General features: G+C 43.3%; 1 protein-coding gene and 1 pseudogene across 1 annotated transcript in view; one reads left to right on the forward strand and one right to left on the reverse strand.

Moving 5' to 3' along the window:
• The window catches only part of PRTFDC1 (phosphoribosyl transferase domain containing 1), a 110,786-nt gene that overhangs the window by 68,969 nt on the left and 14,022 nt on the right, over window positions 1–27,795 (forward strand). The window contains exon 5 of the mRNA XM_053572594.1: window positions 21,106–21,171. Coding sequence (XP_053428569.1) covers window positions 21,106–21,171 — 66 coding nt within the window. The remainder of the gene's footprint in view (window positions 1–21,105; window positions 21,172–27,795) is intronic.
• LOC128572966 (S-adenosylmethionine decarboxylase proenzyme-like) lies at window positions 6,217–7,226 on the reverse strand (annotated as a pseudogene).

Consider the following 27,795-nt stretch of genomic DNA (forward strand, 5'->3'; position numbering starts at 1 on the left):
CCCAGCTATCATTCAGCCTAAGATTATTTACTTTCCATGACTTTGTGTGAGTATAAAGATTGCTGTTGCTGTTGAGTTCAACTTTTATTCCATGGTGGTCCTAGAAGATACAAGGAATAATTTCTACACTTTTAAATTTTCTGAGGTTAGACTTGTGTCCTAGGATATGATCAATTTTGGAAGGGCTGATGAGAAGAATGTATATTCAGTTTTATTAGGATGAAATGTTCTGTAGAGGTCAGTAAAGTCCACTTGCTCTAGGGTCAGGCCTAAGTCTAATATTTCTTTGTTTAGGTTCTTTTTGGAGGATCTATCCAAAACTGTCAAAGGGTTGTTAAAATCTCCAACTATTATAGTGCAGGAAGATATCAAGTTGTTCATATCCATTAGGGTCTGCTTTATGAATTGAGGAGCATTCTGGTAGGGTGCATAAATGTTAATTATCAAAATTTCTTCATGTTGGGTGTTTCCCTTGACAAATGTGTAGTGACTTTTCTTATTTTTCTTTATCTTTGTTGGTTTAAAGCCAATTGTATCTGCTACTAAAATTGCAACCCCTGCTTTTTTCTGGTTTCCGTTTACCTGTATTATACAAGTCCATCCTTTCACACTGAGTCTATTTTTATCCTTTAAGATAAGAAGAGATAAGATGAGATTTTTATCCTTTAAGATAAGATTCTTGTATACAGCAGATATCCGAATTTATGTATTCAGTCAGACAGCCTGTATCTCTTTAGAGGACAATTTAAACTATTCACATTAATTGAGAGAATTGATAAGCCTGGTTGTGTTTTGGGCGTCATGATTTTCAGATGTCCACTGGACATTTTTAATCCTTTCATCACTGTGGAAGTTGGGTTTTGTTCAAAAATTTCTTTGGAGGTAGAGCATTGCACTGGTCATTGTTGAGAATGGGTCTGAGAATATCTTGGAGAGCTGGTTTAGTTATGGCAAATTTCTTCAACATGTCTATGTCATTAAAGTATTCGATTTCTCCATCACAAATTAAACTCAGTTTAGCTGGATACTGGATCCTGGGTTGGAAGTTGTTTTGTTTTAGGAGATTAAAGGTCAATGACCATCTTCTTCTGGCTTGAAATGTTTTGGCTGAGAGATCTGAGTCATTCTGATACCTCTCCCTATTTAGGTGTTGCTTTTCTTATGTCTGGCTGCTTGCAGAATTTTCTCCTTCGTCTTAACTTTGGCAAAGTTAATCACAATGTGTCTAGGAGATGCTTTATTTGGATTGAGTTTTGCTGGGGTTCTGAAACTGTCTACTATCTGAAGTTCTGTATCTCTTGCAGTGCTTGGGAAATTCTCCTTCAAAATCTCTTGGAGTAGAGCATCTGTACCTTTAGGACCATCCTCTTCTCCTTCAGGAATTCCTATAAGACGAATGTTTGGTCTTTGGAGTGATCCCACAAATCTCTCAGGCAATAATCAGTTTTTGCTCTCCATTTATCTGCCTCTTTGAGTGTTTTGGAACATTCAAAAGCTTTTTCTTCAGTTTCAGAGATCCTTTCTTTTGCCTGGTCAACTCTATTATTGAGGGACTCTACTGTATTTTGGAGGTCCTCAACTAACTTTTTCGTTTCCTTGAGCTCTGTTATCTCTTTTCTCATTATGTCAATATCTTTGGTGACTTGGACTTTGAATTCATTAATTTCTTGAGACAACTTTAGAACTACTCTTTGGAATTCAGTTTCTATCTTTTCTTTCATTCTATTTATCTTATTTGCAATCCATATTCTGAATTCAGTTTCTGACATTGCAGCCATTTGTCTATGCATGGCATCTTCAGTTGTATCTCCTTTGTCATTTCTTGGGGGGGAGGGGTTGATCTTCTCTGGTTATTCATGTTGTCAGAGTTCTTCTGTTGGTTCCGCACCATTTTTATTTTCCACCATTTGGTTATTAGAACTGGTAGGGTGAGATTGAATTGGGGTTCCCAGGTAGTAGATATAGCTCCTTACCAAAGTGCTAGGATTTGTAGTTGTGGCTTATCTCCTACAACCTTACAAAGTCTGCTTTCAGAATTTTGGCCGGAGACTCTGAGGACCTACTTGGTGAGCTAGCACAAGCTAGCTCTGTTTTGATGTCAGCCAACTTCTACTGTATCCTAAGAAACCACAGTATTACATTTAAATCTCAACTGTGAAGAGATACAAACAGCTGCGGCACCCAGCCATCACCCTTCATTTCTTTTCTGCTACAGAACTTCGAAGGTCAACCTCAGAATGTTTCCGAGTGGACAGCCCCAGACCTGGGTTCCAATTAAATTGTCTCAAGCAGTGCAAACCCTACTCAACAGAGAGGGATTCAAGGGTCTCCAACAGCACAAGTGGAACCAGGGATCCACACTCCTGCCCACCAGACTCAGTCCACACTGTTGACCACTTTTCTGCTCACAGGCCCAGTTGGAGCCAGGGGACATGCCCCCACCCACCATTCTCAGTTCACACTCAGCTAGCCTCTGCTTGCCAGACCAGTTGTAGTACCCACGCCCCCACCAGTCTTGGTGCACTGCCTGGCAAGCCTCTGTTAGAGTTAGGGCACCACACTCTGCCTGAAGGTCTCAGTCCTCACCCAGTAAGCCTCTGCTCACCAGCCCCGTTGGAGACATGGGACCACGCCCTAGCCCTCAGGCCTTTGTTCACACCCAGTAAGCCACTGCTCAAGGGTTCTGTTGGAATCAGGGGGCTGTACCCTTGCTCTCAGGTCTCAGTCCACGCCTAGCAAGCCTCTGCTTGCAAGGCCAGCAGGGGCTGGGGACCAGTCCTGTCTGCCAAACTCAGTCCACACGGGGCAACCACTCTCCCACTGTGGGTGCCATCAGAGCCAGGGGTTCTGCACTCTGTCCTGTCAGACACAGCCCGAACTGAGGGTAATACCACCACTGGCCAGGTGTAGACATAAGCAGGGGACTGCTCCTCCTCCCTCTGAGTGTCCCTTTCTTCCCACACCCTCTTTCTTCCCCGTTAGTCACAGATTCCATCCTGATGGTTGGTGATCTACACTATGCCCAGATCTCCCAGGACAAGACAAAACACTCTGTGCTCTGCAGGGGGCAGACTTCAGACCACCATGCAAGGGGGAAAGGGTGGACTGGGAGTTTGGACTTGTGGGGGAAAATATCTTTTCAATTTTATGCCTGGCAAGGTGGTGTCTAGGTTCATAAGTGGGACCTCCCTGGAGAAAGAGAACTGGAGTTTAGTGGCTCTCTCCAGCGTAAAATGAGAGGTCTTTTGTTCCTTGCTCGTTCGCAGATAGCCTGCAGCAGGCCTCCTGCTTGGGGGTGGGGTCTCTAGTTGATAGGCTTTGTACCTGTAATTTGTTTTCTTGAATGCTCTTCCTTGGAGTTACAGCTTGCTGAACTTCTTTCTTGGCTCAGCTCCCCACCTTTGGCTTCATAGAGTCCCAATTCCGTCCAGTTTTTCTTCCTCTGCTGAGGACCCTCTGCGGAGGGTTGCTACCAGTCGGCCATCTTCCCAGAATTCCTCTATTAATTTTTTGTTGTTGTTGGGGATTCATTGCAGGCATAGAGAACCAGGTTACACTGATTGCATTTGTTAGGTAAAATCCTGGTGTACTCAATTCACGTTTTTTTTTTTTTTAATAGGTGCCATCCTAATGGGTGTGAGGTGATCTCTCACTGTGGTTTCGATTTACATTTCTCTAATGATTAGTGATGTTGACCGTCTTTTCATGTGATTGTTAATGGATTTTTTTGGTTTATTTGTGTAGATATTTTTGAACCTGGTTTGTGATACAGTTAAGTTACTTGGAAGCAATTCGATCCTTTTAGATCTTGCTTTCACAGTTTGTTAGGTGGGTCCAGAGCAAATGATCACTCTAAGGCTAATTATTCTTCATTACTGAGGCAAGACCTTCCAAAGTACTCTACCCCATGATCCCCACCCCTGGCCCACACAGCATTACCACCTTAGCTCCATCTCCTGTCCCTCCCCCCACCTCCCTTCTGTGGAAAAATTGCCTTCCATGAAATCAGTCTTAGGTGCCAAAAAACTTCTAGTCAGAGGCCTGTTAGGAGCCAGGCCACGCAGCAGGAGGAGAATAAGCACGAAGCTTCTGTAGTTATTTATTTATTTATTGTCACTAGACAATTAAAACTTTTATCAAAGCTTAAGTTATGGTACAGAAATACATTTCACCTGATTTAAGTCCAACACCAATGAAGGGAGAAATTGTGGCACCAAAACTTTCCCTCCTCAATCAGACTAAGCTGAATTTAGATTACTATTCAATCTAGTGTTCTCTTTTCTAGGCTTTGTTCCACACAAATGTGCAGGTTTTCAATTAGAGTTCTTCAATCTGTTAGGAAAAAAAAAAAATCAGACCTCAAGCCAACAATTAGATCTACTGGGATACTGTTCAAGAACAAAATCACTTTGAGCATTGGTCCTCAAAACAGAACACCCCGAAACGTTAGGTGCTATGCTCGTTACAGAATCCAACTGATCACGCTGATCGAAAACTTCCTCCATGAGACTTTCAATCAACATGCTTAAAATAAGTCAAAAGTGTTCCCTACCACTTGATTTCAAACCAAGTAGATTTTATGTTTAGAAACACTAAAAGAAGGTGTTTCATTTATAAATACGGAAGGAACAAAACCTCACGGTATCAATCCAGTAATTACCAAACTATAGTGAGAAGAAATACAAAATGTCGTCAACTTTGCTGTGCGCTTAGTTGCTCACATCCCACAGTATTTGCAAATACAGTTAAAAGATGCCGACTCTTGAAAGCCTCTATTTTAGTCATTTCCCACTGAGTATTTTAGAATTTAGTAGGTTTTACTTATTTATTCACTCATTCAAAGATTCTGCTTCATGGTGTTTGTTTGAATAACCTGGATGATTCTTCTCCTTCTAGGCAGTTGCTCGTTTGATCTTGTGAATTCCATGGTAACAGAAAACCATACTTAGAGAACACAGGAAGTCAGAACACTCACATGCATCACAAAGTCACAGAATTTTAAGTCACAAGATGAAAAAGACATTGATTTTGCTCTGAACCAAAGTTTACAGTATATTATATTAGTGGAAATGGCTGCTAAAGTAAAAGTTAACATCAATGATCCAAGCTGACCTGACTTACTGAATCTAGTATAAACTTTATGCTAAACTTTCTTGGCAATCCTGTTAGTAATAAAAACCTCTCTATTGACTACTTAGCAAGTAAAGGCTAATCTCATTTACTGATGAGTACAGAATTACATGTGATTTCCGGACTTCACCCAATACACCCTAATCTCCACCTATAATTCTCTATGGGTCTTCCTTGCTGATCAAGCACTGGAGAAATTTATTTTTGTGACTGTCATCCAAAAGAATCCATACCAATAAAAAGGAGCCCAAATTCTCATGCCCTTAAAAGAAATTAAGCCCAGGGATGATCTCCCCTTTTTGCCACATTGGGTATAAGATTTGTATATAAACCCACAGTGTTGTCAGTGTATTGCTTTATTTGGAGGGCTTGGGGGAGACACCATGGTGAGGGAAGAAATCAATTATAGGAGTATAAATGCATAGACGAATAATTTTAAAATAGTAATACGCAAAAAAAATAAAAATAAAAAATAAAATAGTAATACGCAAAGTAGGTAACTACAATCATTTTAAGAGGACCCAACTTGTGGAAGAAAAACTTTAATAACTGCTGTTGCATAAAACACCTGTATGAAGTAGAAATTGTCCCAGTAACATTAGTAAAGAATAAGTTCTAGAAAGTGGAGGTAACTGGATGTAAAATTCTGGCAGCAATTTAAAAGAACAGTCCCAGATGGTTAGGCTGAGGCCAACACCTAATGAGGACGAAAGCCTTGTCTGTGGGGAATTTTGGAGGATACCTGGAGAAATATTACACTGGGCATAAACCAAATTGAATTGTTTTCACAAGTGTTGTAAAGTGTCATATAGTAAAAGGTTTTTTCTACATGCACTTCAATTTCACAGCAAGAGTGGCATAGAATACCCAAACACAGAAGAGAGCATTCATACAAGATATCTAAGTCTTTGATATAATAATGCATACAATTCAAAATGACCACACTATCATTACATCTCGGGCTTTCTGCAGCTACAAGGTGGTGGTTATGGAAAGCATGGCCCCCAGTATTAACATCTAGAAAGCAGCCACCACCTTTTACATGTGTTCTCTTTTTGCGTTTTTCTTCATTTTTCTTAATCAACTCTACTGTTGTTTCTGCTTCTTAGCAAAACTGGTAAAAACAAAATTGTAATCATTGAACATAGCACCCTGACAATCAAGACGTTTAAAGCCTTCAATCTTCTGGGGTGAAGAAAGCACTGTGCGACACTTAGAACTCTGATTAACAAACAAGGTGGTCACAAATTTTCCTGGCTTGAAGACTTCCACAAGTCTTCCACAACTTTCCTGACCAGGTCATCATAGGAGGTCTGACTTAAGTTTGTTTCAAAGCTAACATAAGAAAATTCTGGTTCTGGAGTGATGTGAATAGTCCAATAAGTTCCATCCGATTTCATTCCATTCATTGAATACCCAGAAGGATTGAACAATGTGGCATCAATGACAGAACCTGGTATCAGGTCACGAATTCCACTCTCACGAGTGACATCCTTTGCAGTAACACCATCTTTCGTGTAGAACTGGTCCATAACTGCTGGGTCAAGCTCACTCATCAGAATTTCCAGGGTTTGATCTGGCTGACTGATTACTCGACTCTCTGGGAAATCCAGAGAATATAAGTACCAACAGTCAGAATTCATACATCCCATACTATATGCTGCTCCATTTGGGAAAATTGCATTTAGAAATTCTATTTCTTCCTGGAAATTCCGGTGTGGGTACCCTTGGTGAGAAGGCTTTATGAAATTCTTACGAGAATAAAAGAAGCTTTGAATTGAATCAAACCCACTGTAATCCCTAGCAAGCTTCAACAGGGGAACCAGTGCTTTCAGCAAGAGGGTGGTACCACAGGTCTTCAAAATGAAACGTCTCTTGGAGATAAACATGCTACTCTCACTGAGTACATAAGCTTCCTGCTTGTCAGTTTTCGTCACACTTATGATTGAACATTGCACATCCTTCAAAAGTATGTCCCACTCAGATCTTGGGATAGTGCGAAGATCCCCAGATCCTTGGTTTGCGTCAGGTTGCTGCCGGGAGAACCAAACCTCCAGCAGCTTCTCCATCCCTTCGAAAAAATGTGCAGCTTCCATCACCGTGAGACTAGCGAACAACTAACAATCACAGAAAATCAACTAAATTAAACCTCTTCTCCCGCCGCTGCCACCGCCGCTGCAGATTGTTCCAGCTGTGTTACTAAAGTTCAGGTTCCTTTTTTTGCTATAATTTTATATTAACTTTTTTAAAAAAAAGGACTAACAAAATTTCCCCGGCTTCTTTTTGTGAGCGAAAGTAGAAGGTGAGTCTGTTGGAAATAGAGGCAGATACAGTTCAGTCTCTTGGAGTCCGCTGCTTTCCCGTTAGAGAGAGTAGAGCGAGCGCCAGCTAATGTCGCCGGCCATGCTGTGTGAACCGCTTCTGTATTTACAGCCGATCCCCAGGGCCTGCACCACTGCCTCAGCTCCACCTCCTGTCCACCTCCCCACCTCACCCCCCGCCCATGGAACCGATCCCTAGTGCCCAAAAGGTTGGGAACCACTACTGTACCCAAGGTCCTATCAATCATGAGATTTTCCATTCTAGCAGATGGGAACAAGCAGTATTCTAGGCCCTGTTGGCAGTGAGCACTGTTTCCACCAGTCCTTTCAGGTGATTCTTTCTTTAGCCTCAGGTAGTTTCCTCATAAGAATTTGCACAGGCTCAGCGCCCATAGGTCAGTGGTTAGGGCACTGGCCACATGCCCTCGGGCTGATGGATTCGAATTTGGCCTGGGCCTGCTAAACAACAATGACAACAACAATAGCAAAAATAGCTGGGCGTTGTGACAGGCACCTGTAGTACCAGCTACTTGGGAGGCTGAGGCAAAAGAATTGCTTAAGCCCAGGGCTTAGAGGTTGCTGTGAGCTGTGACGCCATGGCACTCCACTGAGGGCGACATAGGAAGACTCTGTCTCAAAAAAAAGAATCTGCCCATCTATTGAATACTCTGCAGAATTCTCTTTCTGAGAGTTTTCTCTCTAGTACTCAGTCCTGAGAACTCCAGCAACCTTGGTCTTTCACAACTCTGTCTCCTCTGGTGAGATCTGCCTGGGTTTTCCTTCTCTATATTGTATCCTGAAAACTCTTTATCAAGACAGTAACCTGAGATATTCATAGGGCCCATGAATGTCTTGTCTCTCAGCGATTGCTCGTTTTTGTTGACTGACGTCCAGTATCTTAAAAGTATTGTTTCATATATTTTGTCTTTTTTGTTGTTTGGGTAAAGCAAGAAGGTAAATCTGGTCCTTGTTACTCCATCTTGGCAAGAAGCACAAGTCATAGGGACTTCTCCAAAGTATAATCAAATTTTAAAACAACAACAATAAATATCATTCCCTTCAAATTTTTTAAAATTAAAAAACAAGGTGCTATATTAGGAAACAGTTTCACACACCCCATGATGTTAAGGAATTTTACAGCCAACGAATTTTACAAAATCAAAAGAAAATTATATAAATACTGAATACATTCCTGAAATTTCTAATACCCAGTCTCATTTTCTATGTAGCTGTTAACTGTTGGCGTTACCAGTTAGTAAATACAAAATTGGGTACTTTTATGAGTATGTCCAAAGTATATTGAATTTGGGTTGAACTTTTCTCACCTTCTCCAGCTATTTCTCAGGGTCTCCAGATGGGTCCTCCATGTGTCCACAAATCAGTCTGTCAGCTGCAGTTACCACAGAGCATCTCTCATCTCCCCGCCAGCCCCGCTTCCGTTCCTGCTTCTTAAGGTTCTGCCTGAGAAGCCTCTTCTAGGAAGCTTAGTGAAGCTTCTTCTGCTGATGATACCTGTTGTGAGTCTGCCCGTGTTTCTGCCAGGAGCTCCAACAGCTCTGGATATATCCTGCTTATGGCCCTATCCTCTCCCAGAATCTCACCAGTCTCTGATCAAAGCAGTTCAGTCAGTTTATGGTCCAAGGAGCCAACGGAAAGAGAGTTCTTGTCACCCTTCATCCTGTTCTGTCTTCCCTGTCAGGCCTGATTCAACCAAACTCTTGCCTCTCTTACAACAGCTGTCCCCAATCTTTGGCACCAGGGACCAGTTTCATGGAAGGCAATTTTTCTATAGAAAGGAGGAAAGGGTATTAGATTCTCATATGGAGTGAGCAACCTAGCTCCCTGGAATGCACAGTGTACAGTAGGGCTCCCACTCCTATGAAAATCTAAGCAGCTGCTGATGTGACAGGAGGTGGAGCTTAGGCAGTGATGCAAGCACTGGGGAGTGGCTATAAATACAGATGAAGTTTTGCTCCCTGGTCCCTGCTACTCACCTTCTCTAGGGCCTGGTTCCTTATGTGCCAGGCTGCAGCCTCAGGATTGGGACTCTAGACTTAGAAAATGAAGGCCTTCATCCTCATCAGCCACTATTTGAAGGGACCAGTGAGAGAAGGGAAGATGTCTTATGCTAGCAATGTCTAGAGAGAAGAATGGGGCAGCCCATCAGTTCTGTTCTGTAGCTGCTAGCCCTTGTCTGACCACGTCGCATGGGCGTGCCTAATGTTCAGAGCACAGAGGCTGTCCAGTCTGGAGCGTCTGTTGAATGTCTCCTTGAGGGGCTATTCTTAGATCATCCTGGAAAAAACCAAGAGCGACTCCACCCTCCCAGGTGATTTTGCATTCCTTGTTGGCAGATTTGAATAAGGTACCTGTTAGTAGTCTATGATATCAAACCCTACATTTCTTGTGTTTGAGGAAGACACTGGCTTGCTAAGCAGCTGTGGCCTGCTTCCTTCTCCCACCCCTTTTCCGGGCTTCCGCCAACAAATTGGCACAGCAGAGTCTCATTTCCTTTGGGGTCCTGGAAGTTCCTCCTCACTGTGATTATAAAAACATTTATTAGAGAATAAATTTATTCCTCAGGCACATTAATGGAGTCCAGATCCTGTTTGGGGATAATATGGACAGACAGATGTGCAGTGTTTTGTGTTACTTTTAGATGAGCAACGCTGTTTACACAGAATTTTCCCAAGACCACCCAACTCATTCCTCATGTAGCCCTCAGCTTTCCAAGTGCTGGCCACGAGAGGAAAAGAAAAAATTTAATAACTCGCCGCCCCACCCAGTTCTGAAGACATGACTTAATACTGAAGGAATTTGCAAGCCTGCACTGCCAATCAACATGCCTACATCAAATAAACCCATCTTCTCAAAAAATGGGAGGTGGTTCTAGAAGCATTCTGTTCTCTGACCTTCTTTCATGGTATTCATGTCTCAAAGAGACTGGAGAAGGTTGAGTAAAGACCGTAACATCTAAAACATAATAGTAGTGCATGAAATGCTTGATATTTGCCCCTCCCCAAGTCTTGCACTTTCTATTTCACATAAATTGCATTTTTTTTCTTTTTTTGGAGACTCACTTTTTTTTCTTTTTTAGGAGTCTCACTTGTTTTTTTCTTTTTTTGGAGTCTCACTTTGTCACCCTTGGTAGAATACCATGGCATCACAGCTCACAGCAACCTCAAACCTGGAGAAGGCTCAAGCGATTCTCTTGCCTCAGCCTCCCAAATAGCTGGGACTACGGGCACCCATCACAACATCCAGCTATTTTTAGAGACTGGGTATTGCTCTGGCTCAGGCTGGTCTTGAACTCCTGAGCTCAGGCAATCCACCTGCCTCGGCCTCTCAGAGTGCAAGGATTACTGGCATGAGCTACACCTGGCCTAATAATTTCTTTTTTCCACATTAAATCTAGAAATCTTTTTTCAAGTTTAGTTGTTTTGAGTTACACAGACATGCCACTGTATTATAGATGTATATTAAATATGTGTTATATTACTTTATAGTTTACCAAGATGTAAGGACACAGTAGTGCCTTTTATTTCTAAGCCTACCTGAATTTAGCCAGTGATTCATATAGAAAATGTGATACCAGAAAATAATATTCTAGAGCAGCGGTTCTCAACCCGTGGTTCGTGGGACTGTATTAAAGGGCTGCAGCATGAGGAAGGTTGAGAACCACTGTTCTAGAGAGTTTTTTTCCTGTAAATACTGATAAATTTTAGTTACATGAATGACTAGGGGTTACTCACAAAAATAAAGTAAAGGGCAGCAGAGCCTTCTAGAGTGAAAAGGCATTTGAATAAAAGTTAAGACGCCCTAGGCAAAGCTCAGTGGCTCATGTCTGTAATCCAAGCACTCTGGGAGGACAAGGTCATTTGGGCTCAGAAGTTCAAGACCAGCCTAAGCAAGAGGGAGACCCCTGTCTCTACTAAAAATAGAAAAACTAGGGTGAAGGGCTCTTCTACAAATGGAACTTTACCCTGGAAGTGAGAACAATGTAACCTAAAAATTGTACCCTCATATTAATTTGAAAAAATACTAAAAAAAAAAAGAAAAAGAAAAACTAGCCAGCCATTGTGGTGGGTGCCCGTAGTCCCAGCCACTTAGGAGACTGAGGCAGGAGGATTGCTTGGACCCAGGAGTTGAGGTTGCTATGAGCTATGATGCCACAGCACTCTACCCAGGGCGACAGAGTGAGACTCTGTCTCAGAAAAACAAAAGTTAAGACACCCAGTGCTAGGTCTGGTTTTGCCCTAAAATCACTGCTGTATCCATACCCTTCCCTTTTCTGGATAATAAAATAAAAAAAAAATCCAATTCAGTAAACATCAGGGGCCAACTGGGTGAAGTATATTACATATGATATTGATTGATTGGTTGATTGAGTAAGACAGAGTCTTGCTCTCTCGCTCCAGCTAGAGTGTGATGACATTATCATAGCTCAGTGCAGCTTTCAACTCCTGGGCTCAAGTGATCCTCCTGCCTGGCTAATTTTTATTATTATTTTCTTTATCATTATTATTATTTTATTTATTTATGTATTTATTGTAGAGAGGAGTTCTCACTATGTTGTCTTGGCTGGTCTCAAACTCCTGATCTGAAGTCATCCTTCTACTTTGGCCTCCCAAAGTACTGAGATTACAGGTGTGAGCCAAAGTACCCAGCCACCTATGATATTTAAATCAGACCCCGCAACAACCCAAATAGATGTCATGTCCCTGATTCCTAGAAGAGGGGCTAGGTTCAGGGAGCTTCAGTTGGGGCCAGGGCAGGGTCTAAGCCCCTCTTCCATTCCCACCCCACATTCCATTCCACATCCAAGGCCCTGCTTGGTTTTCTAGAACCTGTAAGGATGATAGGTATAAAGTCGTCATCCTGAAGTTCCTTTCAGCAAAGCAGAAGTGAACAGAGACATATACACTGAATAAAGAGTGAGGAGGAAGTAACAGGTGCTGTACAGATGGCTGCTACGTGCAGAGAAGGCGTGAGTGGCAAGAGAGACCCATTTCGGCTGATGAGGGGCAAGGCACATATGATCGCCTGTAATGAAAGCAGACCTTACTTTGGATGTCGGAAGATGATAGTGATTTTGGCAGGCAGAGATATGGCAGAGAGGCTTTCTGGCTGGGAGAATATTAGGAAGACACAAGAACGGTAACATGCAGGGATGCAGCTGGCTCAGCCACCTTGGTGTAGGTGGAACCGAGGCCTAGCTACTCAAAGTGGGGGGGCGGCCTCCCATCGCCTGGGGGCTGGTTCAGAATGCAAACTCTCAGGACCCCTAGACATACAGAATCTCAGTCTGCACAGGTGATCCAGGCAGGTTCAAAGCACTGGCGCAGGGGACACTGTCTCTCAGACACACACACACACACACACACACACACACACACACGCACGCACGCACGCACGCCCGCGCGCGCTGAAGGGAAGGTTGTGATCAGAGAACCAGAGAGGAGCTGCAGAGGCTTTGGAGCAAGAAGCAGGAGGAGGTAGTTAAATCTCTGCTTCCAGCTATGGGGCCTTGGGCAAAGTTACTTAACAAGGCTACTTAAATTGGGGTGATAACAGTACCTGTTACCTCATAAGATTTTTATCTTATTTTATTTCATTATTACTATTATTATTCTTTTGAGACAAAGTGTCACTCTGTCTCCCAGGCCAGAGTGCCGTGGCCTCAGCCAAGCTTATAGCAACCTCAAATTTTTGGGCTCAAGTGATCCTCTTGCCTCAGCCTCCCAAGTACCTGGGACTATAGGTGCCCGCCACAGGCTAGTTTTCCTATTGTTCTTAGTAGAGACCAGGTCTCACTCTTCCTCAGGCTGGTCTTGAACTTCTGAGCTCAGGCAATCTACCCACCTTAGCCTCCCAGAGTTCTGGGATTACAAAATATGAGCCACTGTGCCCGGCCTGGATTTTTATATTAAATAGACTTAACTGGGTGCGGTGGCTTACGCCTGTAATCCCAGCACTTTGGTAGGCTGAGGTGGGAAGATCACTTGAGCCCAGGAGTTTGAAACTAGTGTGGGAGACATAACAAGACCCTGTCTCTACAAAAAAATAGAAAAATTAGCCAGGTGTGGTGGCAGGCACCTGTAGTCCCGGCTATTAGAGAGGCTGAGGCAGGAGGATTGCTTGAGCCCAGGAGTGTGAAGTTGCTGTGAGCTGTGATGATGCAAATATACGCCAGCCTAGGCAACAGACTGAGACCCTGTCTCAATAAAATAAAAGACTTTTTCAGAACAGCTTTAGTTTCACAGCAAAATTGCCTGGAAGGTGCAGAGATTTCCCATGTAGCCTCTGCCCCCATGTGTGCACACCTTCCCCCATCATCAGGATCTACCCCCCAGGGAGGTACTTTTTTTTTTTGAGACAGAGTCTTACTTTGTCACCCTGGGTAGAGTGTCATGGTATCATAGCTCATAGCAATCTCAAACTCTTGGGCTTAAGTGATCCTCTTACCTTACCCTCCCAAGTAGCTGAGACTACAGGCGCCCACTACAATGCCCAGCTGTTTTGTTTAGAGACAAAGTCTCTAGCTCAGACTGGTCTCGAAATCCTGAGCTCAAGCAGTCCACCCGCCTGGGCCTCCCAGAGTGCTAGGTTTACAGGCGTGAGCCACCACACCCAGCCCTTTTTCATGTCTTTTTATGGCTTCATAGCTCTTTTCTTATTACCATTGAGTAAGATTGCCTGGATGGACCACAGTTTGGTTATCTGTTCACCTCCTGGAGGACATATTGCTTCCTTCATATTTTAGCAAGTAGGAGTAAAGCTGCTGTAAACATCCACGTGCGTTTTTTGCAGACATGAGTTTTCAGCTCACTTGGGTAAATACCACGAAGCATGATTGCTGGGTCAACCCTCAGGATTTCGTTAGGATTCACCTAAGCACTTTGCACCTAACGGTTACAGGGCCCAGGGCAAGGGCGCAAATGAAGATCCACGTACTTTATGCTGAAATATTTAAGGTTTTGAAACTTGATGGTTCTGTCTATGGCCAAACTCATGTTTTCACCTGAGCTGGAGATGACTAAAGCAGTGGAACTCGTCCATACAGACTGCAAGGCTGAGTGGGGCCCCAGGTCTGCTGGGTAGGACCAGATGGAGGCTGGAGACGAGGGCTCCCAGGGGAGCACCAGGCCTACCTGAACTCTTGATGGGACTGACCGAGGAAGCTCCTTGGGGCACTCGGGCAGTGGGTTCTTCCCCTCCATGCCTCTCTTTTCCAACCCAGATGCCCCCAAGACTATACTTTCTGACCCAAGAGGTCAGAGGAATCACTGTTATCAGGGGAGTCCAGCCTGCTGAGACACCTGCCATGGGTGAGTTGGCTTGGCCAACTGGAAAATATCAGCCCCTCTGTGTCTGGTTTCCCCAAGTAGACTGTTCTCTTCACCACCACCCCTCCCAGCCACAAACAGGGCCCTGCAAGAAGGTGGGGAGGTCACTGCAAGCACACACATCACTCTCGCATAATTCCCATTAGTGCAATCTGTTGCAGAACTTTAAAAAAAAGTTTTTTATAAGATCAAACATTTAAAAAACAATAACAACAAATGTCTTTGTGCTTGGTATGTGCGATATGCAGGGTCCCTCCTGCCTATCAGTATGGGTGGCTGGCTCTGCCCATTGTGGGGACAAAATCAGACTTGATTTTGCAGGTATGGGAGTCTTCAGAAATATTTTGAGCTGAGAAGGGGCACACACAGCTGAAATCTTTGATCCCAGAGTACAGTCAGGTGGAGATGAAGACAGGTAGGTCCGGTTGAATTCCAAAAGGTGGCGTGTGTCCTAGAGGTTTGCCTGGCACGGGATCTGCCACCGGTTCTCCCCGGGGACCCTTCTTGCCACTGTCCTGTCTCCTGGCAATCTCACAACAGGTTCATGAGAACTGGTTTGAGATTTCTTTACTGTTGAAAACAATTTTCATTTGATTCTTTTTTGCATTTTTATAAATCTTCCTTGTTATTTATTTATTTATTTTTTGATTGTATAGAGAAAAGGCCTTTTATGGAACAGTCACCTCTGGGATGTGGCCATCCACATTTTAACACATAGACTTTACTGAAGTCTTTGGGGTCATCCAGATGTGTCAAGAGGTTCAGCATGTTTGTCCTTCTGCTTCATGATTTAAAAACATAAGTTAAACCAAACCAAGAAGTCCATACCACGGTTCAACACAGAAGGAGGTCCTGCTTTAAGGTTTCAGACGAAGTTCATATGAAGCAGAGTGGCTGAATCTGTTTTTAAACTGAATTTCCTCTTTCCTGGGGTGTTCTGTAACTAAATTGAAGTAAGGATCCCTTCTGTTCTCCTGTCCCCTCTTGCTTTCTCTCGGTGACCCTTAATTATTCTCACTAGCCTATAGCGTCTTCACATATTGTGGTCCAACATCCCTTTATTTCTCATAAAGAAAAGCGCCTTCTAACCAGAACCCCTCTTGCAAACTGGGCGGAGTAGAATACCATTCACAATAGACTAATAAATCACTGTCATTAAACAGAAATCTGTTTTTGTCTTCAAAGAAAAAGTCACATCATACTTATAAAGTTAGGCACGCCAAACTCAGGAAATGCAAAATGGATATGTGCCTTCAAATGAATTAAATTGTACATACTGACATACATATTTTTTTCACTCCTGGCTACAATGGCTAGGTTGGCTTTAAAAATGTATCCTTTGGTAAATTGTAAAATGAACAACTGATATTAAAACATCAACATTGGCTCAGCGCCTATAGTTCCATGGCTAGGGCACCAGCTCTTATGCCAGAGCTGGCAGGTTCGAACCCAACCCGGGCCAGCCAAACAACAATGACAACTACAACCAAAAAAAAAAAAAAAAATAGCCAGGCATTGTGGCAGGCACCTGTAGTCCCAGCTACTTGGCCTTTTTTTTTTTGCAGGTTTGGCCGGGGCCAGGCTTGAACCCGCCACCCCCGGTATATGGGGCTAGCACCCTGCTCCTTGAGCTATAGGTGCTGCCCAGTCCCAGCTACTTGGGAGGTGGGGCAAGAGAATCGCTTAAGCCCCAGAGTTTGAGGTTGCTGTGAGCTGTGATGCCATAGAACTCTACCAGGCAACATAGTGAAAGTGTGTCTCAAAAAATAATAACAACAAAGTAAATAAATAAATGTCAACATTCATATTTTCATTTTTTAATGATCAGAATTTACACTGCTCTTTGCATTTAAGTTGGGTGTTTTTAATTTTTCTTTCTTTCTTTTCTTTTTTTTTGCATTTAAGTTTTTAAAAATTTTGAGGATGCCAGATGCTGTGGCATGTGCCTGTAGTCCCAGCTACTTGGGAAACTGAAGGGGGAGGACTGCTTGAACTCAGGAGTTCAAGACCAGCCTGGGCAACACAGTGAAACTCTATCTGTAAAAAAAGGAAAGAAAAAAAAACGATACTGAGGAGGCTATTAGGGAACTCAGATAATAAAATAATGGTAGTAAGAGTAAATAAAGAAATATTGTTTGGTGCGGCGCCTGTGGTTCAAAGGAGTAGGGCGCCGGCCCCATATACTGGAGGTAGTGGGTTCAAACCCAGCCCTGGCCAAAAACTGCAAAAAAGAAAGAAATGATGTTGTTTGGGTGGGAGTCACTCACTCCAACATAACAGAAAAAGTGCCTCTTGCCACTGTTTAGTATTTAAAGAAGGACAGGAAGAAGTCTTTTTTTTTTTTGTAGAGACAGAGTCTCACTTTATGGCCCTCGGTAGAGTGCCGTGGCATCACACAGCTCACAGCAACCTCCAACTCCTGGGCTTAAGCGATTCTCTTGCCTCAGCCTCCTGAGTAGCTGGGACTACAGGCGCCTGCCACAACGCCCGGATATTTTTTGGTTGCAGTTTTGGCCGGGGCCAGGTTTGAACCCGCCACCCTCGGTATATGGGGCCGGTGCCCTACCGACTGAGCCACAGGCGCCACCCGAGGAAGAAGTCTTAAAAATACAGAGTGGACATAAAGTTTGTGTGCAATTTAAAATAATTTAACATAGTAAATCGCACACAAACTTTATGTCCACCTTGTGTAGCTCACATGCATGCTCAGAGGCTTCATTCTGTCTCAACACTGAATGCCAACATGTGCCAGCCTCTGGGCGTACAATTAGCATGAAAATCGGCTGCTGTTCTGGAAGAATTTTCATTCCATTAGCAATTGCTACATTCACAGAAAATTTCATTTGGACATGGTTTGTTGACATCCAGATATACATGGGTTGTTATTGAGACACCCATGCAGATTGATTCCAGGAAAGCTCCCTAGAAGAGATGACACCCCAACTGAGTGTTGAAGAAAGATGGAGAGACGGGGTGTGAGCAACCCTGAGCTAAGACCCCAAGGACCAAGCAGCATGTTATGTGTCCAGCGCTCCTGGGGCCTCCAGCAGCACGGGGATTCATCAACAGTCCTGAGATGGGTCTCAAGGAATTTGTAACTAATACTACTTATCAAAATTCATACATACAGACTTTTCCTATGAATTAGAGTATCTTAGTTGAGGTTCTTATATTTACAAGTAGTATAAATCTATTTTAGATTCCCATAAACTATCAAGATGTTGGCTCACCTCTAATCCCAGCATTTTGAAAGGCTGAGGCAGGAGGATTGCTGGAGGCTGAGAATTTGAGACCAGCCTGGGCAGCATAGCAAGACCCTATCTCTACCAAAAAAATTAGCCTGGTATGGTAGCTTACAGCTTTCCCAACTACTTAGGAAGCTGAATTAGGAAGACTGTTTGAATATAGGAGTTTGAGGCAACAGTGAGCCATTATATTTTCTAGCCTGGGCAACAGAGTGAGACCCCATCACCAAAAAATAAATAGATAAATTCCCATAAACTAAAATGTTGGCTTTACAGAAAGGAGTTGGGGTATAGATCTCCTGATCCTAAAAGTAAAAATGCAGCTGGGCCTGGAAAAACCACAGGTCTCCTACTTCCACTTTGTAAAGGAGTTTCTAGATTAACTCCATGTCCTACTGACTACATGTAACTCTGTAGAATTGCCAGCGTGGGTCCAAGGAGAGCCAATAAGTAGAAAAGTGGGTCAGACGCATGATCTCCTGGTGGTGGCTTCTGTCTGTTGAGACAAAGGATGAAAACGGCAAAGTGAGATGATGGAAATTATGCCCACCATATGGCCCACATTAAAGTATCAGGCACTGCTACATGGGAACTGCAGGTCACTGAGAAACCCCAAAGGACACACAGACGAGTGCCACGGTACAGAGTGGCACAGGAAAGACATTAGTCTGTCTTAACCACATGCCCCATGGGGGGGCAGGCAGCCTCAGTAAAGGCTAACCGCAGAGCACGTGGCTTATATGCTATGAACCAAACCATGAATGAATCGCAAAGCTGGTGTTAGCAAACTCAACCAAACATGCGTGTTTCTTAAGGCTAATGACGGATGGTAAGAGATGGGGCATACTTTCTGTGCTATTTATTATAACATGCTGGCAATTTCTCCAAGTACTTAATGCATATTAAAATATTTAATCCTGAGGCTAGGTGAGGTGGCTCATGCCTGAAATCCTAGCACTCTGGGAGGCCAAGGTGGGTAGATCACCTTCTACTAAAAATAGAAAAACTAGCCTGACCTGGTGACTCACACCTGTAGTCCCAACTACTTGGGAGGCTGAGGCAAGAGAATCGCTTGAGCCCAAGAGTTTGAGATTGCTGTGAGCTATGACGTCTCAGCACTCTACCAAGGATGACAAAGTAAGACTGTCTCCAAAAAAAAAAAAAAGTGCATTATATATTTCAACATAGCTAAGAGGGGATTTTAAATGTTCTAACCACAAAGAAATGACAAATATCCGAGGTGACAGATAGGATCATTAGCCTGATTCACTCATTCATCAATGTACACACATACCTATCACACCTTATCCATAAATGTGTACAATTATTTGTCAATTAAAAATTAAAAAAACCAAAGTACATGTTTATAGACTTGGACTAAGTAAAGCGTTCTTAAATAACACTTGCTTGGCAACATAGTAACTATGTGACTTTGAGCACATTATTTAGCTATTCAATGTTTTGTATTTTTTGTTTTTTAATCAATGTAATAGAAATGATAATAGTAGAATTATTGTGAAATTTACTCTGACCTGGCAGAGTACAAATCTCATTGGTTACATTAAACTTTGTGGTTTAGTAGTTGTATCCAATTCTGCATAATCTAGTCCCCGGGGGGTACAGAAATTTTTATTTTTCCTGCTGCTATGAACAACATACTTGAGTCTAATGTGCAGAAATTCTTCCCATGTGAACTCCTCTGTCTGAGCACCACCAGAAGTGACAAGTAAATGTTACTCGCTGACATTTCTGACAAGTTTTTAATGACTGTCCTGACTGCTCATGAATGTATGATTATATGTGCTGTATAAAAACAGCAAAAAACATCAGTGAATTCTGCATATCCTTTGATTTTTCTCCCTTGGAGGTCAGATCCCATAAGAAGAAAATAACTGGCTTCATGTAATTTAGTGAGAAACTTCCAAGATGGGCTTCTATGAAGCCTCTCTTTGCCTTGATGTATTCCCTCTGCAGTAAGGAGAAAATTCTATACCAAATGGAAGTAAAAACGTTTCAAGGTCCTTTTCCCACCCCCCCTTTTGACCAGGAAGGTAGGAAGACAAAAGGTGCTTCATTGGCAAAACTGTCATATTGGTGGTGTGGCTGTTTTTTCCCTTCCCAAATGATCAATTTTATGACCGAATAACTATAGTCTAGCCAGGCGTGTCTGTAATCTGAGTACTTTGGGAGGCCAAATCAGGAGGATCCCTTGAGCCCAAGAGTTCGAGACCAGCCTGAGCAAGAGCGAGACCCCATCTCTACTAAAAATAGAAAAACCAGCTGGGCATAGTGGTGTATGCCTCAGTTCCAGTTGCCTGGGAAGCTGAGGCAAGAGTATTGCTCAAGCCCAATGTCTGAGGTTGCTGTGAGCTATGAGGATACCACAGCACTTTACCCAGGGCAACAGAACCTTTAAAAAATTTTTTTTAATGAAAAGCCTGCTAAGCATTATTGTGGGTCTTATATTCCTGGAACTGCAAAAGTTGCCCTATATCAGAAGGTCTGAGTGCTAGAGGCCTGTGGCCTGTTAAAATTGCCCTTGACATCCAATGAGGGGATGGACCTCCAATGGTAGGGAGGAGAGGAGGCCTCCAGCCTCTCAGGGACCAGAATCTGGCTGTTCTTCACTGCAGGCCAGTTGCAAGGGCTGGGTGGCAAAGCTGGCAGATGGTTGGCCTACTTGTGGGACTCCCTGCGATCCCTGTTTCCCCTCCACCCTAGCAAAGTGCAGGACTGTGATTGTCCTCTCCAATTTTGTCTGCGTCAAGTTAAGTTCGGGCATCTTCCTCAGCATTTTGCTTCAAAATTAGGTTTGTTTGTCCCCTCTCCAGCCTTCCATCCCCCCTGCACACTCGGTCTCTCTGGGCCAGCCATTAGAAGGCTTTGTCTGCAGCACAGTCACAGGAGAGTGGCTCTTGGTAACCATGGGCAACCATGAATCTGCACCAGCTATTTGTGCTATATTTGTAAGGCGCAATCCAGCCACTAACAGGGTGGACGGGGAACTATGCTTTAAAGATTTTCTTGTGCAGTAAAATACCGTTTTTGTTTTTGTTTTTGCAGAATGACCAGTCCATGGACGAGATGCAGATAATTGGAGGAGATGATCTTTCGATGCTGGCTGGAAAGGTTTGTTAATGTAACTGCTCAGTCCTGCATTGATGTGTGGAGGTGACCTTCATTTCAGGTCAGCACTCCCAAGACATTTCGGACGCTCTCCCGGGTTTGCTAATTCACGCACAGAGCTGTGTGAATTCTTTTAATGATGTCTCCTTTCTGAAACACTCTTTAGAATGCTTCCAACAGAGGGAGCAGACCAAATCTTTCTCTTCCAAGCTGATTTCTGACAACAAAACCCCTTGGCCCTCCTCCTTCTGATCCTTTTCTCCTCACCCTTTCAGGCACCTTCTGAAAAGGACCTCTTTTCCTTTCTTCGTCTGTTTTTCTTCTCTTGTCTAGGCCTCAGCACGTAGGTGCTTTGGTACAACATTTAAAGATTTTTGTACATTTTGTTGAAATGCACAAAATTGGGGGAGGGAAAAAAATAGGACTTCTTGAAGAGCATGTTTTTCAGCCTTTTGCCTTTCTTCCTTCTTCCTTATTAAAAAGAATTTAGACTATTGGATTATAGGAAGAAGACCTCCAATTTTAACCTGGAGTTTCAATCTGCCAATGCTTAATAATTAAGTGAAAAGACTGGTTGGGGCCAGGCAAGGTGGCTCAGATGGGTCATCCTAGCACTCTTGGAGACCGAAGCAGGAGGATCCCTAAGCTCAGGAGTTCAAGACCAGCCTAAGTAAGAGCAAGAGACCCCGTCTGTTCTAAAAACAGAAAAAATCAGCCAGGGGTTGTAGCAGGCACCTATAGTCCTAGCTACTGGAGAGTCTGGGGCAGGAGGATCACTTGAACCCAGGAGTTGGAGGTGCTGTGAGCTGGGCCAGGCAACAGAGCAAGACTTGGTCTCAAAAAAAAAAAAAAAAGACTGGGATTTTGGATTCTGACATAAATACATGAATTGGAAGGGGCAAGACATGATTGCAAGAGGGACTTTACCTAACAATTGCAATCAGTGTAACCTGGCTTATCGTACCCTCAATGAATCCCCAACAATAAAAAAAAAAAAAAAGAAAGATGGTTTCCTAAAGCAGATGATCTTTGTGGAATGTGACCTGAAATGCAAGTTTGCTGTGAATAAAAGCAGCCCAGACTTTGTTTTGGTTCAGCCGGCTGACCTATCTTGTATTTGTTATCCCGGAACAGCTTCAGCTTTCTAAGTAAAATGGATCAGTCTGTTACAAAAGCTTAACTTCTCATGCTCATGGTTGTTATTTTTATGCAATGCCTGAGTAGGGGAAAGGAATCAGCTCCTTTTAATAATAATATGTGTCATAACATTAGAAACGCTGCAGAGACACAGGACTCTGACTACAAAGTGGATTATTTCCCTTTACTCTGAAGACAGGATAGTAGGATCCATGTGTTAATTGCTTTCTAGCAGTAAATTATGTTCCATAAAAATTAGAGTTTACCTGTTGATGTTAATGTCTCATTAAGCCATCATTTGATGTTACTATATCAGTGCACAAAATAACATCCCAGAAAGCTCAAATAGTCAAAGCAATTTCCAGAAATTCATGACTTTTAACAACCCTGGAGTGGTCTTTAAAAGATAAGTCATCACAGCACTTTTTTTTGGCCGGGGCCGGATTTGAACCTACCACCTCCAGTATATGAGGCCTATGTCCTACTCCTTTGAGCCACAGGCGCCGCCCCATCACAGCACTTTGTCGTAAGGCATTGCCTTGTAAAAGAAATATCTTACTCTGTGCTTTTGCTACAGTGTATGTCAACCCTAAGACTCCCAACTAAATGCTAAGAAAAAAATTGCACATAGAGGCTCAGTGCTTGTATCTCAGCAGCTAGGGCGCCGGCCACATACACCTGGGCTGGTGGGTTCGAACCCAACCTGGGCCTGCCAAACAACAATGGCAACTACAACAAAAAAATAGCCGGGTGTTGTGGCGGGTGCATGTAGTCCCAGCTACTTGGGAGGCTGAGGCAAGAGAATAATTGCTTAAGCCCAAGGGTTTGAGGTTGCTGTGAGCTGTGACATCACGGCACTGTAACGAGGGTGACATAGTAAGACTCTGTCTAAAAAAAAAATTGCACATAGTATTGTGGTTCTTCTTCTTAACAAAATCATCTTTTTTTTTTTTTGAGGCAGAGTCTCAAGCTGTTTTTGCCCTGGGTAGAGTGCTATGGTATCACAGCTTGCAGCAACCTCAAACTCTCTTAGACTTAAGTGATTCTCTGGTCTCAGCCTCCCAAGTACATGGGACTATAGGCGCCCACAACAACACTCAGCTATTTTTTTGTTGTAATTGTCGTTTAACTGGCCCAGCTGGGGTCAAACCTGCCAGCCCCGGTGTAGGTGTATGTGGCTGACGCCCTATCCACTGAGCCTAATCTTTCTATTTTTAGTAGAGGTGGCATCTCACTATGTTACCCAGGCTGGTCTCGAACTCTTGGCCTCAAACAATCCTCTCGTGTCAGCCTCCCATAAGTGCCAGGATTATAAGTGTGAGCCAACGTGCCTGGCCCCATTTTATTTTGGAGCAATTTCCCTCTAGATTAACACTGGATATTTCTTCTTTAAGAGCTAGAGAGGAGGTTGAGGAAAGTATGGCTTCTCACTGGGGGTGGGGTGAACAAAAGGGATGATAGCCTTGTGTCTCACTGTCCCTTCCTATAATTACAACAAAGATCCCCCAAGGAAAGTAGAAATCTTGGAAGTTCAGGTACAACATCTAGAAAGCCAACTGGTAGGCTCAGTGAAATAGCTCACACCTATAATCCTAGTACTCTGAGAGGCCGATCACAAGTTTGAGACCAGCCTGAGCAAGAGTGAGACCCCTGTCTCTACTAAAAATAGAAAAATTAGCTGGGCATCATGGCAGGCACCTTAGTCCCAGCTACTCTGGAGGCTGAGGCAAGAGGATCACTTGAGCCTATGAGTTTGAGGTTGCTGTGAGCTCTGACGTCATGACACTCAACCCCAGGGTGACTGAGACTCTGTCTCAAAAAATAAAAATAAAATAAAATAATAAAAATAAATCTCAGAGGCCCTCTAGAGTCTTTCCATCATGCAGAATATACACTAGCTGGGGAAAAATGTTAAGGGAAAAGGCCCCAATTAGTGGATTTTATTAATGGTTGTGGGGAAAGCCTGAAACTGTGATCAACACTTGCACTGGATGGAAGGGCTATTTCAGGTTGCCAGCTGACTTCTCCCTTCTCATGTAGTCACTGTAGGATTTACCAATCAATAAGTTCACATTTAAGTTGCATGTATCACCATGTTGTTGCTCTGCCAGGAACAGGTGCACACCTTCTCTTCTTTAATGCTTGGGCACCCTGAGAGTTGCTCCAGGGGTGTTTTCACACGTGACTTTCTCCTTGGGTTTAAGGAAATCCAAAGAAGGAAAGAGTCTTTCAGACTGCAATGGTGTCGAAGAGAGGAAGATAAGCACTTCCTTGGAACCAGAAAGACAAGGCAGGGACTAACTAGAAGAGAGAGGAAGAGCTGCATGGAATGGGGGGCCACTGGGGACAGAAGAGGATGGCTGGCTAGGAGTAGACCAGTGTGACCAAAAGAAATTAGTCAAAGACAAGGAAACAGTAAGGAAAAAACTGAAAATGTACATTGGGTTTGGTTTGTAGAGTACATTCAAAGTCTCAATAAGAAGTTGAACTTGCTCAGAAAAGCAAGCAGGAGCCCTGGAAGTATTCCAGCAGCGGTGACATCCCTGAGCTGTGTTTAGGGAAAAGAACCAGGCAGGAGGTTGGGAATGCCTCAAAGGTGGAGGGGAGGCCACTGGGAGCCAGGAGGGGAGAGCTGGCCCCCTGAGCAAAATAGGGGTGGAAGAGAAGGAAACTCCATACCGAAAAGAACAGAGGCTGAGTTGAATGATGAAGGGAGGGCTAGAAAGGAGATTTATGATAAACTTTATAAAACATGGGGAAAGAGCTCACCTGCATAATCTCACCCCATTGAGAAGTAGAGATACAACGAGCCCCTATTGTATTATGTGACTTCTAGAGATTTCTGAACACGTGGGAGTTAAAATACAGTAGAACCTCTGTAAGTTGACCACCCAAGGGACTGTAACAAACTGGTCAACATACAGAGGTGATCAACATAAGGAACTAGGCCTACTGTGCTGGTACGAACATACAGTGCATGTCCAGGCTATGAAAATTAGGTCAACATAAGGAGGTGGTCAGTGTAGGGAGGTGGTCCACCATGGAGGTTCTACTGTATTTAGAAAAAAGCAGAGACTCTCGATAGCACTCCGTATCCAACTTTCTCTTTTGTTTTTTTGCTCTACTTTCTTCCTTCCTTCCTTTCTTTTTTCCTTTCTTTCTTTCTGCAAAGGGAAGGAAACTCACAAGGGAGGCTGGCTGAGTCATGGTTCTAAATAGGTCAGTGCTGTTGAATAAAGGGAGCCCTCAATGATCCAGTTCAATGGCCTCTTTAGCTCTCTGCGTTAAAGGCGTTTTACTCGGTGTATTTAAGCTGTCTACACAACGTGCTCTGTGGCAGCGGTATTTCAATGTTGATTTAATCCTGGCACTTCATAAAATGTGCGTATCCATTAAAGCAAGAAGATTTTATTCACATTCAAGAGAAAGCTCTGAAAGGTGGAATCCAACCAAACCCAAGGAAACACGCCCAATATCTGGCAACGTGAAAACGCAGATGTGCAGGTTTAAGCACAAGATTTCAGGAGACATGTCCTCCCTCCCCCCCGCCCCCCACCCCCTTCAAATAAGTTTCTAATCAAATGCCAGAACGAAGCATCAGAACCTGCCAAAATTTCCCCCTTGGCTGCCTTAACTGTTTAAATCATTCTTTTTTTATTGCAACTGACTAGGCTGAGAACAATAATGGAAATGCCCACTGACTGATGATTCTGGCAATTTTGTGAATTATCACATAAAATGAAATGCTGGACTACATTCCTTTCTCTGTGGGGTTTATATTCACACTCCTGCACATTCTCCACATCCACAGTCCAGTTTTATAGTCACTGCTGCCGTCCCTCCGAAGAGGGTGGCCACAGACCAAAGATCCCCACTGCAGATTAGATGGTATGGTGTGCAAAGCATTGTGAGTTTTAAAAGACTAAAAGAAGGAATGACTTACTTAAGAAAATTATTTAGTTTTCTTCTTTCTTGCCTTCATTAGGAAATGCCATGTGGTTAGCTTTGCTCACAATCATAGCAGTAGCAAAGACAGCACAATGCAGCGGTTCCCCCATGGAGTTTTTTGCTGCAGCCCCCAGGCTGCAGATTTTACTGGCTTTCTGGGAGGAAATGAGCTAGGTGTGATGGGATGACTAAGACAGTAACTGGCAAACCTCTCCGATTCGGTGATTGGAGTTATCAGATTGGAAGTGTTTAGGAGGCACATTGTGTACGGAAAAAATGTCCAAAGTTGCCCACTCAAAAATACGGGAATTTCAGAAAATTGCCAAGTGCAAATTTAAAAGCGCTAGACATTAACTGTAGCTCAGTTGAAGGAGAACTGCAGATGGTTGAGGCAAAATTGGAAAGGATGGGTCAAAAGTATAGAGAACTAAAGAAAATGAAAGAAATGAGTTTAAAATTGGTTTGGTTTGAGTTTTTGAGACAGAATTTCACTCTATTGCCCTAGGGTTGAATGCCAGGGTGTCCTCACAGTTCATAGCAACCTCAAACCCTTGGGCTCAAGAGATCCTCTTGCCTCAGCTTCCTGAGTAGCTGAGACTACAGGCACCCATCACAATACCCAGCTAATTTTTCTATTTTAGTAGAAATACACCAGGTCTCCCTCTTGCTCAGGCTGGTCTTGAACTCCTGAGCTCAAGCAATCTACCTGCCTCAGCTTCCCAGAGTGGTAGGATTACAGGTGTGAGCCACCGGCCTGGCAAGGTTAAAATGGTTGATTCACTCCACAGATATTTCTTGACTTTACTAAATGCCAGCCTCCATGATCATATAAAAATCAATTAGTATTTGCCCCTTAGCCCTTACAATTAATCTTGCTGTTGCTGGTTTGGTTCCAGACTACCACAATACAGCAAATATTGCAATAAAGCAAGTCACTCAAATCTTTCGGTTTCTTGGTGCATGTAAAATTTATGTGTATATTATAGTCTATTAAGTCTATTAAGTATCTAAAGAAAACAATGAGTAGGCCTTAAATAAGAATATTTTAGTACTAAAACCTGCTATGATCATCTGAGCCTTCAGTGAGTCGTAATCTTTTTTGCTGGTGGAGGGTCTTGTCTCCATCTTGATGGCTGCTTAACAATCAGGGAGATGGTTTATGGAAGTTGGGGTGGCTTTGGCAACTTCTTAAAATAAGAAAACAATGAAGATTGCTGCCTCGGTTAACTGTCCCTTTCATGAAAGATTTCTCTGTAGCATGTGTTGCTTTTAATACCACTTTACCAACCATAGAACTTCTTTTGACAATGAAAGCAGTCCTGGTAAGCCCTGCCATGTATCAACTCAGTCTGTGTATATTCAAAATTCTTTGTTGTCATTTCAACAATGTTCACAGCACCTTCACCGGGAGTAGTTTCCACCTCAAGAAATCACTTTCTTTGCTCATTCACCAGAAACAACTCTGTGAATCTGTTCCAGTTTGATCATGAGATTGCAGCAGTTCAGTCGCATCATCAGGCCCCACTTCCCATCGTAGTTCTC

The sequence above is a fragment of the Nycticebus coucang genome, chromosome 20 (genome assembly GCF_027406575.1).
Source record: "Nycticebus coucang isolate mNycCou1 chromosome 20, mNycCou1.pri, whole genome shotgun sequence".
Lineage (NCBI taxonomy): Eukaryota > Metazoa > Chordata > Mammalia > Primates > Lorisidae > Nycticebus > Nycticebus coucang.